The sequence below is a fragment of the Rhea pennata genome, unplaced genomic scaffold (genome assembly GCF_028389875.1).
Source record: "Rhea pennata isolate bPtePen1 unplaced genomic scaffold, bPtePen1.pri scaffold_31, whole genome shotgun sequence".
NCBI lineage: Eukaryota > Metazoa > Chordata > Aves > Rheiformes > Rheidae > Rhea > Rhea pennata.
The window spans coordinates 1,341,725-1,358,161 of NW_026907678.1; the positions used below are offsets into that span (position 1 = coordinate 1,341,725).

General features: G+C 49.0%; 1 protein-coding gene across 1 annotated transcript; it reads left to right on the top strand.

Moving 5' to 3' along the window:
• Positions 1–596: 596 nt before the first annotated feature.
• On the top strand, positions 597–14,584 carry LOC134154444 (butyrophilin subfamily 1 member A1-like). Its single transcript, XM_062601151.1, has 9 exons — positions 597–678; positions 1,209–1,334; positions 4,713–4,927; positions 7,431–7,500; positions 8,925–9,272; positions 10,367–10,471; positions 11,184–11,204; positions 13,190–13,222; positions 14,067–14,584. The coding sequence occupies exons 1-9, from the start codon at positions 597–599 to the stop codon at positions 14,582–14,584; spliced, it is 1,518 nt and encodes a 505-aa protein (XP_062457135.1).
• Positions 14,585–16,437: the final 1,853 nt, after the last annotated feature.

Genomic DNA, 16,437 nt, shown 5'->3' on the forward strand with positions numbered 1-16,437 from the left:
CTCAGTACCAGTCCCCCAGGGGCCCTGGTACCCCTGTTGCACTGCCCCCAAGATCCCTGCCCCTGCCGATGATCTCCGGCACCAGAGAAGTGTCCATGGCACCGGGGGTGGGGAGGGCACCAGCCAGTGTCACAGCACTGGGGGACACCGTGGTGGGGGGGGTTACAGGAAGCACCAAAGGGTGCACGGAGGGGGTCATCGCATGGGGACACAGGGCGACATGCAAGGACAAGCATGGATATACCATGGGGACATGTGGAGTCATGGCAAAGGGACAAGAGAGGATGTGCAAGGACACAGCACGGGGACATGGGGACATGGCAGGATGACTGTCCCCACGGGGCCATGCAGGCGTACGCCGCTACCACCAGCACCATGCATGTGCACCATGGAGACATCGAGGGACACCGGGTTGCAGTGACATGGCTTTGGAAAGAGGGTGGCCTGGGCACATGCTGACATGGAGATGCAGAGGCACAGGGACATGGTGGCACAGCGATGCAGTGATATGGGGATGCAGTGACATGGGCACAAGATGGCATGGGGACACAACAGCTTGGGGCTCCGGTGACTCAGGGATGTGGTGGCCTGGGGACATGGTGACACTGGGCTGTGGTGACACTCACCCTCCTCCTCCAGGAGCTTCTGCAGCTCCAGTGAGTGCTGTCACTGTGCCAGGTCAGAGGGACATGTGAGTGCAGGGGACACAAGACTGTGGCAACCCGGGGACCCCCAGGCATCAGCCCCTGGTCCTGTGCTGTGCCTATGTGTCCTTGGCCCCAGCCATGTGTCCCCAGGGGACCTGGGACACCCAAGCCCAGTGCTATGTCCCTGCATATCCCATATCCCTTGCTGTTCCCCTTGTCCCCCAGGTCCTCCATATCCCTTGTGTCCCCCATTGTCCTTGTATCCCCCAGGTCCTCTATGTCCCTTTTTTGGAGAGGTTTCCCCAAACTTGTGTGGGACTTGGGAGGATTTGCGGAGGGAGGGTGGTTAGGATGGTTTCCCTGTATCTGGTGGGGGGGCAGACTTGGGGGTGTTTTGGGAGTGATTCCCTGAATATGGAGGGGCCATGAGGGAATTGGGTGGTTGGGAGGTTTTGGGAGGGGGTTCCTCAAATTGGGGGGGGGCCTGGGAGGATTTGAGGGGTCTGGGGACAAAGCACCACCCCCCCTCTGTACCCAAAACACCTCCATCTCTGCCCCCAGGCACCAGTGTGGACCAGTATAGAACACTACAGGATACTCTGCAACACTATAGACCAGTATGCCACAGTATAGACCAGTATGCCCCAGTGGAGACTGCTTTGGTCTGCTATGCACCACCAGAGATTGGTATGCACCACTATAGACCAGCAGGCACCAGTATGATGGCATCATCTGACAGCAAGTCGTAGTTACCACGAAAGAAATGGTTTTGCCTCTTCAGCACTTGCTGCAGATGAAAAATAAAGATTAAAGTGATCAAGTGGGCAGGGATGTTTCTGCGGCACTTTCCAGCCCAGCTGCATGAGGGGAGATTAGAACCACATCCAGCAGCTCAGCAGCTCGGACAGATCCTTCCTTGCTTTGCTCCACCTGGCTGAATGGTGGCAGCAATTTTGCTAAGAGACCAGCTGGCAGTGGCTGATTTGCTTTATTTTTACTTATCTTGGTGTGCGAACACCCTGGTTTTATCACTCGAGCACGGAAGCGGAGCCTGGCGCCGTAGCAGAGGCCTTGCAAAGTAGTGACATGGAAAAGCCCAGACATGGCACTGTAATGAGGGGACACTGCCTTGGCACTGGCAACCACGTCACTACGAGCACCTCACCCACGGGCAGTTAAAGAAACACAAAATTGGGCAAAGGTGGTTTAGGAGTAACAAAGAGAGCAAAGAAATAGCACCTAACACGCATAAAAAGCACCGTATATAACAAATACAGATGCAACAAAGAACTGCCGACCAAAAAAGAATGAGCACAGGTGCAAAAGTAAATATGTTTGCTAAAGCAAATAACATTTGTAACATTAGCAGACATAGAAAAATGAGCTGTAACACCCCAGTGGCACCAAAATGAAACCCTTGAGCTCAGGACCCCGAGGAGCAGGACGAGGTGCAAGCACAACCCCAGGAAAAGAGGAAGAAAGCATGAGATAACGTGGAATGTAAACTGCATTATTCCTTCTTTTCCTGTTATGATTAGATCTGGACTAGCAATAAGACCTTTGAGATTTTGGTTATACTAAGTTCTTGCCTATATCTATATGCCAGGTGTGCATTCTCTTTGCCCAGAAACAAGATTTTGAGCATAATAAATGGGTGGAGGGTGCAGGCAGCTGTCCTCTCTGGGCAGGTTTTTCTGCAAAACCACAGAAAGCCGGGGCGTTTGTAAGGCTGCCAAGAAAAACAAAATAAAATAAAACATGACAATTAAGAGCAAAAGCAGCCTGACCCCAGACCACACACTCATCCCCTGCGGCATTTTCAGAAGAAACCCCAGAGCTGAGGGCCGGGGTTATTCAGTGGCGACCAAACGCATTTGGTGAATGGGAGCAGCTATGTGGGCTTTCAGAGGAATGTCCAAAATTGGAAAATTGTGTCATGAAAGTGGAGAACTATGTTTTGGGGCAGAAAAGGTTCCTAGCCTCTCTTGGTGGTATTTTCAATAATGCAAGCGAACCACCTTGAGCCAATGCATGCTGTTTCCTTGGCTAAATCAAAAGAAATGAGAAAAAGACAGAAAAGAGCAACAAGGCAGAAAGAGTGAGAGATTGTGCCTGGTAGTATTAGAAAAACCTGTAGTGAAGAAGCAGCAATGGGACCAAACAGGGGAAAGTGTTGAAGTTGGGTGGCTGTTGCGTGAGAAGGACCACGGTGCCGTTTCTCTTGGGGTTCAGACTCACAGACGCCCCCTTTCTCCCACCAAACTGGTGTCAAGCTGCCTTGTCCTTGGCCACATTTATAGATTTCAGAAGCAAGTTTCCTAAAGGTAGAGGAGTAAATCTCCATGATTATTCCAGGCCATCCAAAGATAGGCTGCTGGAGAGAAGACAGACCCTTTGCAGCATCCCCCATGATATCAAGAAACTCTTTTTCTGTGCTAATAATTCACACTGTCGGGGGAGTAATTCATCCTTTCTGGGGAAATGTGGTCTAAAGCACTGTGCCTGCATGGTACCTGCATGGTGTGGCAATGGTGACCACAGTGGATGGTGTGGGAAGCTCTCCAATGGGTCCATAACAGCCCCTCAACATGTGAGCAGGGATGGGTACAGATGGGGGCTGGCAGATCCAGCAAGACCCAGGTCATCAGAGACTTCAAGGCTTTGGCAAATTGCCCCAGGAAGGATGCACTCAAACTCTGGTTTTCTCTCAGAACACCCCAACATGCACCAGGGAAAACAGTGCATGGAAATGAATACACCTCCTTTAGACACTCCCTTTGATGCCATCTCTGCTCAATAACCCTCATCAGATGCCTCCTCCACGGGCACCAGGCAGCAGAGCCTCCCCTTTCCTCTAGAGTGGAAGCACATTTGGGAGAACTTCCCCATCTTGACAAAGACTCTGGTGACCACAGCACAAACAGTTTGGAAAAAAGAAACCAAAAAAAAAAAAAAAACATGGAAATGATGGAAGTGATCTGGAGCTATCCTCTTCAACCAGCACCCAAAGAAGCTGCCACTAGGAGCAGGAGCAGCTGGCACCCTTCGCAGACGTAGATACTGCAGGAAAAGAGCTCAAAGTGCCACAGCCAGAAGAAGCAAGGCAAGAAAGGCCCAGCACTGGCTATCAGCTCACCCCGTTAACACTTGTAGCGAGGGAAAGGCACAACTGCAAGAAAGATGACCTTGCAAAGTGGCCCAGTTAAGTCCCATTTGTGGGCAGAAATGGTGATGAGAGGATTTCTCACGCTTCATCTCAATGCTTGCCAGCTGCCTGTTGTTCAACAGACCGGTCCAAAAACACCAGTTCTCCAGGATCACCAAACTGAGTCAAGAGGAAGTCTGCAAGAAAGATGTCCTTGAGAAGCAGCGAGACTAGACAATGACAAAGGCCAGATTCATAGAGGTCTTCTGTGGGGCATTTCAGGGACACGACCTGAGCCAGTTTTTGTCCCACACCCAGAGCCAAAGGTGAATCTTCTCCCTCCTGAAGGAGACCGGTGGGGAAGTGAAGGTGGGGACACCAATCTCTGCATTACAAAAGGCCACCTGCCCCTTGTCATATTCCAGGGACAAACAGACCCTTCGGGGGATGCATCTGTGTGGCAGTGGGGTGTGTTCAGGAGAAGGGGAGAGCCCGAAACATAGCCTCCATCTTCAGCACTGCCCAGATGCCCTCCTTGGGGCTCTGGGAGTTCTTGTGGCCAGGGAGCTGCTTGGAGGTTTGGAGAAGATCGGAAGTGTTATCAGGAGCTCCATCTGCCTTTAGAGGAGCTCACACTCCCCTGTTTCCATAGCTGTTTCCTATGGCTATATCCCTATCCCTATAGTTGTAGGGAATATTCCCTATATCCCTAGGGCTGTAAGGAATAGCTGTAGAGCAGCTATATCCCTAGATATGTCCCTAGAGCTGTAGGGAATAGCTGTATCTTCATATATGCCTATAGCAGTAGAGGAGCTCTATTCCTGTAGATATGCCTACAGCTATAGAGAATAACTATACAGGAGCTGTATCTCCATCTCAACGGCTATAGAGCATAGCCGTTGTGGCCTCTGTGGCCACAGGCGGTCCCACCATGTCAGGGACACAGCATGAGCCGCAAGTTGCTTCCAACGTAGAGCCACGGGTGCAGGGTATCACCAGGGTATGGATGCAGGGAGAAAGTGAAGATGAGGCCTCTGTCCTTGGTGTCAGTGAAGGCCACCTGCCCACCAGCACAGTCCAGGGACCCCTGAATGGTCCTGAGGAGCTGGTGGAGGTGCAGGGAGGTCCAGTCAAGGTGGGTGAAAGCTTAGTACTGCGGGAACCACTGCCCCATGGCCCAAATCTTCTCTTTGGGGAAAGCTGGAGGATGCCCTTCCTCTGGAGGGATCCTCCAGCCATGTCGGGGGCCCACCAGACCCCACCATCAGCCACTGCCACCTTCCACTCGTGCTGCCCTCTGGTGAAGCCTGGGCAGCCCAGCACGCAAGGCTCCGTGGTGAACCTCTCCAGGGCGTCAGGCAGCGAAGCCCACACATCTCCATCAAACCTTGCCGATCTGCTGCCAGGACCAGGAATGGGTTGGCAGTGCCTTTGTCCAGGGTGATATCCACCGGGGACAGAGGAGGAGAAGACCCTTAGGACCCCCAGTCCTGGAGAAAGGGAGATATATGGTGGCCTGTGTTTGCCCCCAGGCGTCTCCAGCGTGGCGTGGGAAAACCCCTGACACTGCATTGCCCCAATATCGGTGCCGCCTAAATGCTCCTTGGTGTGTGTGGACACAGACCAGCTCAATTAGATGTCAATCTGTGCTCGCAAATTTCCTGTTTCTCCTAGTGGGCCATGGAGGCAGCTTGGGTGTCTTTGGTGTGCAGTCGACAGAGGTACGCAGCCGAGATGATGCAACCACCGCATCTCAACCTCAGGGCAAGCCCATGTTGGGACAAGCCATGAATGTGTTGACCCATAACAGCTCTTCCACATCAGACACAGCAACTTTCTCCTAAGCAGAGGACAACATCCCTCTTCTTCCCTCCTTGGAACTCACCTTTTTCACTCCTCTCCTCCACTTCATTAGCTTGCAACTCCCCCTCTTCTATTGCCAACTCAGGTGTCTGCATGTTTGCAGAAAATCCACAGGACGTTGATGAACAGAGTTCACAGCTAGAAGTGGATGGCAAGACTCAATGCTGAATGATGAGAAAAGTGGAGGGAATGATGGAAGAGTCATGATCTTCAGGTGCTTCTCAGACATCCCGCATTCCCTTGCAGCATGACTCTAGGAAAGGAGATTGTTGGTTGGGTCCTGTCTTTGTTTCGGTGACAGCTCCCGCAGTCTGATGTAGTCATGGGGTCTCATGTAATCCTTACACTGCACATCTCCATTTAGCTGTCTTTGCATTCCACTCCTGGCATTCATGCCAGGCCCTGTGTGGGTGTTTGTGGAGATGCGGTTTCCATGCCATGGGGTTTCCATGCCTCCACCTGACCAGATGCAGGTCGGCGATAAAAATCTGCTGAGCCCCTGAGAAGAGCTGTTTCTCCCCGCAGCAGAGACCGTGGAGCCTAGCCAGGGTCGGTCATCTCGGGAGCCACCCCAAGTCAGCCAGGATGTCACTCGGCGACACCAACTGCAGATCAGCAGGCCTCAGGGAGAAACTCCCATGGCCATGGCCATGCTTGGGGCTGACACAGGGGGCACCAAAGTTGCACTCCCCTTGAAGTGGTGGGGCAAGGGCACAGGTCTGGGCTCTTAAAGCTGCTGCCTGCTGGGATTTCTCATGCTGTCAATGGCTTGGGGGGGTGCTGGTGGAGATGCTTGCAGAGTGGGAGACACCCAGGTTGATCCACAGGGAGGGCTCATGCTGCCCTTTCCATCCAACCTCCTCATTTTCCAGGCTGCTGTTCACAGGCCCAGTGGCTTCACCTTGGCTCCTCAGGAAGGACCCAGCAAGTGGAGATGACTCTGCCCCAAGAAGTCACTCCAAAATCCACAGCTGGCTCCTGTGGACATTCTGCTCTTCTACCTGGTGACAGGGAAGGGATGTGGGAAGGCAGGACCTGGGACAGGCTGCCTCTGTGCGTGCTCTTCAGGGACAACTGGAGTCTGCACTGCATGAACAGGGCAGAGCGCCAATTGCTGGAGGCACCTTGTGCAGGCAAGAGAACTCTTTGGATGCCCAGGCGGGAAGTTAGCAGAGTCCGCGGAGCTCATGCTGAAGCAGAAACCTCCTGGCTGGATATGGGAAGGGTGCAGGATCCCATCCTGCTTCCAAGGGCTGAGTGACCAGCGGGGATCAGCTAGCAAAATGCAGAGACGTCATGTCGAAGCCACTTCTCCTGGACAAACCACCCCCAAAAGCCAGATGCGGTTGGCAGTGGGAAATTACTTCTCAGGGAAGACTGTTGCTGTGCTTTGTCCCCCTGACTCATGCACCAGCTGCAGTTTACAGTCCCTGCTCCTTCACCTCTGTCCTTGCCCTGCTCTTTCACTTCGGGACTTGCAAAGCTCATAGCTGCCCCAGGGAAAGGCAAGGCAGGAGACTGCACTACACTGATATCAGGGCTGCCTAGTTTGCTTGAAGAGAGCATTTCTGGGGTAAAAGCAGTGACAAAACCACGGTGATATTGAGTTCCTTTCACTTTCAGTGTGGAAGCTGCGGTGAAGGAAGCACCAGAAGTCCAGGAGATGGCATAAGGTTTTACTCATTTTCTGTGGAGGGAAATGCTTGGCTAGAGTAGGAGAGGGGCAGTCGAGCCTGTTAGCTGCTGGGGTTGACACGGTGAGGTGTCGCTTGCAGCACAACACCTCGGCTGGAGACCGAGGAGTTCCAGCTTCTGCCCCGGAAGCATCTCAGGAGGGTCGGCTAGGTAAGTGACTTCTCTTCCTCCAAGAGCTGCAAATTCAAATTGCTTCCTGTAATCTCTGCTGAAAGCGGTTGTGCCACTTGCTAACAGATGAAACTCAGAGGAGATTCACATCAACATGCTATCCCCTGTTGACAGTGGGTTGCATTAACATCTTGGTTATTCCAGGCCTGCATTTTCCTCCTGTCCGAGCCATGAGAGCACATAATTTTCGCTGCTCCAACCCCCTCAACCTGCTTTTTCTCACAGCACCTTCCTAGCTCTGAGGGCTGAATAAGACAAATAAGGCATCCCTATTAAAATGAGCACTGTTTCTTCTCTTGCATTTTAGTTGAACTCGACGAGATGTTGGAGCTCAACTTTTGCTTCCCCATGGGAAATTTCTACAAGTCTTTATGCCCCTCGGGCTCCTTTGCATGTTAAGTAACGTGTGCAAAACAAAGTCAGGCCAATGGTGGAAAACTGATTGCAGCTTTAGCTATCAAATGACTGTTTGCTGGACAGTATAAAAAAAAAAGAGCTAAAACCAGCCTTTATCCCCTTTTAGCATAAATTGTGCCCCATGATGTTCTGTCTTTCGAATATCCTTTTTTCATAAGCACTCTGTTCTCCCTCTTTTCTTCTTGTCTCCCTGCTTTCCTGGTTCCAGGTTGCCTGCCCGCAAGCAGGATGGTCCTTTCGTTCCTGGCCAGCTACTCTCTGCCTGGTTTGGTCTGCATTTTTGCTCTGCATGTCCATCAGCTGCAATCAGGTAGGGATCCCCATGGTCCTGCTGGTCCACAGCAAACTCCTTCTAGCCACAAGCGTTTCCTCTGAGCTGCTCCCAAAGGACTGTTAAGCACAGAGTAGTGGCATAAAAAATAGTAGCATCCCTCCAGATCCTCATTTTTGTTCTTCTTGCCATGCTGGTGTGGCATTTGCACAGGCTCGGTGGCCTCATGGGGTGATAATATAGATGAGCTGCCCAGTTTATTTTTACATGTTTTATAAAAGAATTTTCAATGCTGCCTAGAGCTCTGTATTTTTTCTAGTAATAGATGTGGATAGCTGGGGGTGTTTGAGTTTTATTTGTGTCCAAGTTGTCTGTTTTCTCCATCTGACCACTCAAAACCAGCTCACTCCCGTCCCATCACTGCCGCCTTCTTTCTCCTCCCTTCCCCATCCTCTTATGCCTGAGCAGTGCTTGTGCCCCCTCAAAGAGGTGTTAGATCCTCTTGAGGATGTGAAGGCCTTCCACTATAGGACAGGACAGTCTTGAAAGCAGAAATAACGTGTCCCTCAACTCTTTATTGCATCTGACGTGATCATAGCGTTGGAGCAGAGGCAGGGCAAAATGTAGGCATGGGTAGATCCGTTGCTTTTCTGAAGAACATCAGCAAGCCAGTCCATGTGGGATTCTCCCATTGGTTTTGGGTCATTTTGTCCAGCTCCATTCAGGGTGATTGCACCAGCACACTCTGTGGTGGCCACCTTGGGACAGGATGTGGTGCTGCCCTGCCACCTCATGCCGGAGCAGAGCGCCCGGGCCATGGAGGTGACCTGGTTTCGGGGACACTTCTCACCCTACGTGCACCGATACAAGGCAGGAATGGACCAGCATGGTGATCAGATGCCACAGTACCAAGGGCGGACTGAGCTGCTGCAGGATGGCCTTGACAAGGGCAGCGTGGCCCTGAAGATCTTCAGTGTCCGCCTGTCTGACGAAGGGAGATACACCTGCTTCATTCGTGCTGATTCAGACTATGAGGAAGCCGTCCTGGATCTGAAGGTGACAGGTCTGTAGCAGGCATCCCCATTTCTGCTGCTGTTCGGGTCCCAGTATCTCCAGTTTTCTATGGCGGGTAAGCAGCCAGCAAGAGCACTGTTCCCAACGGAGCCACGTGCTGGAAGCTCTGCTGAGAAAACAAATAAATTAAGTGTTTGCACCCTGTGCGATGCAAATTGGTGCCAAACAAGCGAATAAATGCGACTTTGTGGTCGTACTTGCACGAGGTCACTGTCAAAATTCACGTGTCGTATCTTCAAGTTTGGGATTAGGGGTTTAAAAAAAAGACATTCTAACACAGTTTTGGTATCAGCATCAATATTCATGAGAGCTATTTCTGCTTATGGTTTTAAGAGGAAAAAAGACTTCCTAAGGCATTTTCGATTGATACCCACGTTAAATGCAAACGTTTATAACACTAGAACTGAATAACAAAGACAAACCAACCCGTGCCTCCGTCTTCTCCACTGCAAAATCCCGATCGGCCACTTTGGCGTGAATGGCCACACCTTTTCTATTTAAAGAAAAAAGAAATTTTGGACGATCGTTATTTTTTGCCTCGGAGGGAAATACGGGAATGGAGACCCAATGGGGAAATGAAATAACAGGATTTCGAGTCACATTGCAGTACCGCATGGGTTTTCAGCTGCATCCGGCTCCTTTTTTTGCTGTTACGATGAACAAAATTGGGAAAATTCATTTCCCCAGAGAGCCAGTGCTGCTCTCCAGGTGACATCACTCCACGCTGCAGTTTTGCTGCTAAACCAAAGAATTTAACAAGAGTTTGGACTTTTTTTTTTTTATATTCCTATGCTGCCTAACACAAAATAAGTCACCCCTTCCATCTGAAAAGGAGAAGAAAACATGATTTTGTGAGGAATAATTCTGTCAGAAATCCGTTTTCCCTTTGCAAAACCTCTGACTACTTCTGCGGCAAAACTGTCAGCCTCATCTGAGCATGAAATTGCTATTTTTGCGGGTTGCTTCTTGGCCTCTTCAGGTCACACAGTGCAATGATATTTTCTGCCCACAGTGGGATTCGCTGCGATTCAAGGTGGGCTCATCCGATACAGAAATAACCCCATTCCTGCTTGGTTTTTACAGATCCCTTTTTCCAAAACGCCCAGCCATGGAAGATTGCCCTGAGCCTGGTCGTGGTCACTCTGATCGTGCTCTTTATTATCACCCTTTATCTATTTAAAACTAAAGGTAATGCGGCCCCGGGGGAAAGGTTGGCTGGGAAGATTTATAATATTTAACAGCCACTGTTTTTAAGGGATTGGTGGGTTTGGGAGGACACTGGAGCCTTGTGTCGGTGCCCACATCTTGGAGCATAAAAGTGCAACGTTCTCCTTTCCGTCAGGAAACACTGTTTTCCCATGCTGCCCTACAGCACATAAAGAATACAGAGGAATAAAGGGAATCCCTTATTTTTTTACCAAAACGGCATGAAGTCCATGTGTCCTGTAGCCACCCAAGCATTTCCAGAGGCTTTTCCATGCTGCAAGTGCTTCAATTTAGAAATTTAGTGTTCTTTGGAAGGGGCTATTATTTAAAAAAAATATATCAAAGAAACAAAACCAATTTACATTTCCTTTTTTTCTGCCATAGGAAAGCTCGAGGGAAAAATCGGTAAGTTTTATCTCCCGGCTTGCAAAAATTGGAGCATTCCCGCAAAAACAACGGGTCCACAGGGCACAGTTTTTTGAGGGGAGGATGGTTGGGAGGCCAATGGCTGTTTGGAAACATGAAATTACACTGTGATATTGGGGAGAATTGTTGTGGGAAAGAAAAACCGTGGACGATTTGCCGAAGGGCGAGCTTTGCTTTGGCAAGGTCCCTCAATGATGCTCCCCGCGAGTGCCCGTGCAAAAATGACTGGTTTTAGTGGTAACACGCTCTTTTTTGTTTTGCTTTTCAGCGACGCAGCTGGAGGAACTGCGTAAGTCTCTCTCTCCTTCTCCTCCAGGCTTTAATTCTTCAGGAAAATCCTCAGATATTTTTATTCCCTCTCCTTTGCCTGAGTGGCTGCCAATGTTTTTTTTTTAAGCACTCTCATATTAATTTCAGTAGTGAAATAGTCTTGGAAAGCTAATGCTTTTGGGGAGCAGCTCATGGAAAACTGCAGAGTGTTCTGAATGCAATCCAAAATAAGAAAATATAATAAGAATATAATATGAATGTAAGAAATAATAAGAAATAAAAAATGCTATTGAAAGCTGGTTTGCATTCTCATTAAATGAATGAAAAAAACCCAAACACTTGAGTTACTGAATTACTGAAAAAATACAAAAGCGCATTGAGTTATTGATTTTTTTTATTGTTTCCATCCTGCAGTTCCCAAGAAATAACCCTCTAGCTATTAAATCTGAGCTCTTTCTGAATTGCTTCCAGCAGGGAAAATAAATGCGGTTTAACATAGCTGATGTCTGTATGCGGCAATTCGGAGCAGCCTTGCAATAAGTCAGTGAATTTGCCCCCTCTGCCAAAGCAACCTTCACCCTTACAGCCCTTTAACTCAGTTCCCCAGGAAATACCTGTGTCAGTTAACAAAATATTGACTTGTATACTTTTCTGGTTGTTTTTTAGGGGCCAACGATGCAGAAATCCGTGAGTAATTCTTCGTTTTTTTGCAAATGATTTTTTACTGAGTCTATATGGGGCTCTGGTTCTTTTTGTTCCGTGTTCTTTTTTGCTGTGTCTTGCTTTGAAAGTGTTAAGTGAACTGAAAAGTGTTTTGGACTTGAAAAGGAGAGGAGAGGAGAAGAGCAAATCCAAGCAGCAAAAAATTAAAGAGTGTCCAAAATGCTGCTTGGGCTGAGTCTGCCACTGTCTTGGCGGGAAACGCTGGGAAATCGAAGCCCTTCCCGCACCCCCAAGGGCTTTGCCTTGCCCAACGGGGCACATCCCAGTCTGCATCCCATCCGTGCTGATCCATTTTGTTTTTGTTGCTTTTCAGAGAAACAAGCCACAGAACTGGGTAAGTGTCGTTCTCCTTCCTACACAGGACACTTCCCAGCGGGGTGATTCTCCTGTCTGGGTATTGTGTTTAGGCGCGGGTTTTGCTTCTGTTTTCTCCCATAGAGGCTGAGTTGCCATTTCTTTCAATTAGGCCTAGGGGGTCATTTGATAAACCCATAGTACCGAGGAAAAAAAAAGGGGGGGGGGGGAGGAAAATAGAAAGAGAAAGAGAAGAAAAAAAAGAAAAAAGAAACAGAAACAGAAACAGAAACAGAAAAAGAACACAAAAGGAAAAACGAAAAAGGAAAAGGAAAAGAAAAAGAAAAAGAAAAGAAAGAAAAAGAAAAAGAAAAAGAAAAAAAGAAAAAGAAAAAGAAAAAGAAAAAGAAAAAGAAAAAGAAAAAGAAAAAGAAAAAGAAAAAGAAAAAGAAAAAGAAAAAGAAAAAGAAAAAGAAAAAGGAAAAGAAAAAGAAAAAGAAAAACAAAGGTTTTATTAAATAGTACCTCAGTTTTTAGTACAGAAAATCTGATGCAATGTAAGGATATAAAATAGGTAGAGGCTTTCATGCCTGATAAACATAAGAGGCTCAATGAAAGACACATTTTTTCTGGGAAGAAGATGAAGGGCATTGCTGAATTCCTGAAGTGGGAGGCAAAATCTTGAATTCATTTTAGGAACTGTATTTTTCCTGGTGTTTTTAAGCTATCCCCTGTAATCCTGCCATGCTAGCAAAACCTCACTTCTTCTCAAAGGCAGTACGTGGAGACCCCAAACACGTGTGTGAATCCGGGCAGCGCAATCAAATTCATACAAAATAGATGGAGCTGTCCCACAGCTTTAGACATTCAAGTTTTGAAGCTCCTTGCTGGTGTTGTCATTACCCACAGCTAACCTCATACCATGAGTGTGTTCAGATAACTTCTCATCTGAGATTTTTCTTTTCTTCTTTGCTTTTCTTTTTCAAGTATGGAGAAGATATGTGATGCCTATAGAAGAAGGTAATGAAAGTTCGGTCTTTCCAGCCTATTTGAATCTATTCCCCAAATACTCTGGAGAGCAGAAAACAGAGCATGTCTCCTGCATGGGAGATGAGCGGTTTTCTCTCCGCCACTGAAGGTAGTTTCTGGAGCAGGCACAGCCCAGAAAAGGTGTCTGCAGCCCCTGAGCATCCAACAGGCCTTTCCCCATTCCCCATTCCTGACCTCGCAGCCAGAGCAGAACAGGGCTGCAGGGGCCATGCATGGCCCCTTTTTCTGACCGCACTTCCACTTGAGGCTATTTATCTTCCCTTTCCATGTTCTCCTCTCGTTTTCTCCAGCCTCCTCACCTCTTGCATGCTCTGTTTCTGTAGGCCCATCAGTATTGGTTTTTCCTCTTTTCTCCATGTTAAACTCCTGGGTTCGGGATGCTGAACCGTCCTGCTTGCTTTAAACCCTTTGTGCTGGTTCCCCTCCCACAGTGACCCTGGTGGGACCAGAGAGGCTTTCACCAATCCCCAGTTTGCAGAAGGAAGTGTAACCCTCATTGGACAGTTGCACGCTCCCTTTTCAGGGAAGTCAGCAGAGTCCTGGTCCTCAATGAGGAATGCTGGCTACACTTTAGAGATGTGGGGACTTCCTGAGGCTGCAGGTCTGATGATGATCTACTGCTCTCTCTGCTCAGCATGTTCTCTCTACTTCGTGTTCAGATCCTCGTACAAATTCTGTGGCTTTGTGCAGCTTCTCCAATCCAGCCAGCTTTTACTTGCTGCCTTTTTCTTCTTCCTTTTGCAACACCCCATCAAGACCCCCCCTTCCCAGGGCTGAGCTCTGCCCTGACTCATTGACTCCCTCTCTCTCACAGTGAAGGTAACTCTGGATCCAGACACGGCCCGTTGCAACCTTGTCCTGTCTGATGACTGCAAAAGTGTGAAACGAGTCGGCAAGCCACAGGATGTCCCTGACAACCCTGAGAGGTTTAAGTTCTCATCCTGTGTGCTGGGCTGTGAAGGCTTCACTTCAGGGAGATACTACTGGGAGGTGGAGGTGGAGAATGGAGGAGGATGGACAGTGGGAGTTTCCAGCGAAAATGTGAAAAGGAAGGAGAATATTATGTTTAAACCAGAAGAGGGCATCTGGGCAGTGGGGCAGTGGGCAGGTCAATTCCAAGCTTTCACCTTCCCTGAACACACTGTATTTTTCGAGATCCAAGAGCTCAAACGGATCCGGGTATCTGTGGATTACGAAGAGGGACGGGTGGCATTTTTCAATGTTGATGAGGAGACTCCAATCTTCACATTTCCACTGGTGTCATTCAACGGGATAAGAATCCACCCGTGGTTCTGGCTGGGTCCTGGGACACAGCTCAAAATGTGGCCCTGACAATGGGAAGGGAGGAAAAGAAGACCTATTTTTTCATCAGACCTCAGTACCTCCTAGACTCACAGAAGGACTGAGGTTGGAAGGAACTTGGGGGGGGGGTCTCTGCTGCCACCTCCTGCTCAGAATAGGACTAACTTCAGGGCCAGGTTAGGTGGTGGTGAATTTTCAGAATCTCCAAGGGTGGACATCCCACCACCTCGCTGGACCTCTGTCTGGGGCTGCACTTCTTTCAAGGTGGGGGAAGGGGAGAATGAATCGCCAATGCTTGGTCAAAATTTCCCTGGTTGTGACTGTTGCCTTTCGCCCTCATACTTTACTGTGTGAACAGCACTTCCTTAAAAAGAATGGCATGTCTTAAACAGGGAGAAGTTTGTAAATGCACTGAATAAAGTTACAACAGTGAGATTTGTCTGTCTTTGAGTCTAGCACTAACGCCTGCCCCTTAGGCAGTTGTCTTCACTCCCTTTACAGCCAGTGGACAGTTGTAGGCATTTTGGAGAACACGGTTCCTCTTGTCCCCAAGGAGACAGCTAAGGCACAGAGGTGGGATGTGCCCATGGATGTGCTTGTCCCGGGCCCTGGCTACAGCCCGAGTCCTGATGGCTAGTTCACTCTTGTGCTGTAGATGTTTAATGGTCTGGAGAAGGAGCCCACCTTTGGTCCCTCAGCCTGAGGGAGGAAAAGACGCATTTGACTACCCCACTGAGAAGCCTGCAGCAGGCTCAGGGTCCCACATGGACTCAAATAAAACTGAAGAATTATACAATCATAGAATTGGTAAGTTTGGAAGAGGAGTTCTAGAGATCATCTAGTCCAATCCTCAAGCAAGTGGCCATACAGGTATCGAACCCCCAACCTTGGCGTTACTAGCACCGTGCTCTAACCAACTGAGCTAGGGAAACTGTAAATTCCTATAAAGCAGGGCATCTAAACTTGAGGCTTGTTTTCTGGCAATTCCAGATGACCTGGCTGTAGTGGGAGCTGCCACCTCCAACGGGAGCTGCCACCTCCAACGAGACCATATACATGTCTGCTTCCTCTGAGGCAAGACGTGTTTTCATACATCGGGAGCAGACCAAAGAAAATAGCTCAGAGGTACCTTCAGGCCTTTTGCCTTTCTCTCCAAGTCTGACCTGCACTTGAGAGTACTGCTCCCACACAGTTTGAGGCTCACGTCTTGCATTTATTCCTTACCAAGTGCACAATGTAGCTGATGCCAAATCAGGTGCGAGGCCTGAGGTCGCTCAGGGGCTTATGAAGAAACTGGTGACTGAGAGTTCCAAAGCCCCACAGAACAGTGCAATAGGCCTATGGACATGGGGACAGGCAGTGTGAGCTTGGCCCCCACAGCACCTTTGGGGCTTGTGCAGAAATAAAATGTGAAAAAGAAGGAGAGGTTTTCAATGAAAGTGGCCCCCCACACGTGATCTCTGCAGGCAGAGACATGCTGGGCTGTGGGGTTTGTTAGACACTGAGCTAGGCAAGCAGTCCTTCAACTGAGACTAGAGGCAGGTGTGCTGTGAGGAACACAGAACAAGAATGCAGAATATGAGCCAAGCAGATAACCATGGTGTCTGCTTGTGAGAAAATTGTATCAAGGGACATAACCAATCGCTTTAGTAGCTGGAGTGCATGCTTATCGCTGTACACCCAATCACTGAGTTGTGTATGTCACGTGCACAACTCGTGCTTACTGTATCAATATATATATTTTGCCTTCTGATATGGATAAATGTCTTCTGATCAGAACCTATCAGGAGTCCATGCAATCAATCCCTTCACTGGGCTGCAGGCTGACCCATGGTCTTGGCAAGGTTGCCCAGGGACTGTCCCTTGGAAGAGGTTTCACACTG

What these genes read in the sequence shown, in the direction of transcription:
- LOC134154444 (XM_062601151.1), top strand. Translation starts at nt 597, where the DNA reads ATGGTGACACTGGGCTGTGGTGACACTCACCCTCCTCCTCCAGGAGCT. An exon ending in TTATCTATTTAAAACTAAAG is followed by an intron (nt 10,472 to 11,183) that starts GTAATGCGGCCC and finishes TTTGCTTTTCAG; the next exon opens with CGACGCAGCTGGAGGAACTG. An exon ending in TGTGATGCCTATAGAAGAAG is followed by an intron (nt 13,223 to 14,066) that starts GTAATGAAAGTT and finishes TCTCTCTCACAG; the next exon opens with TGAAGGTAACTCTGGATCCA.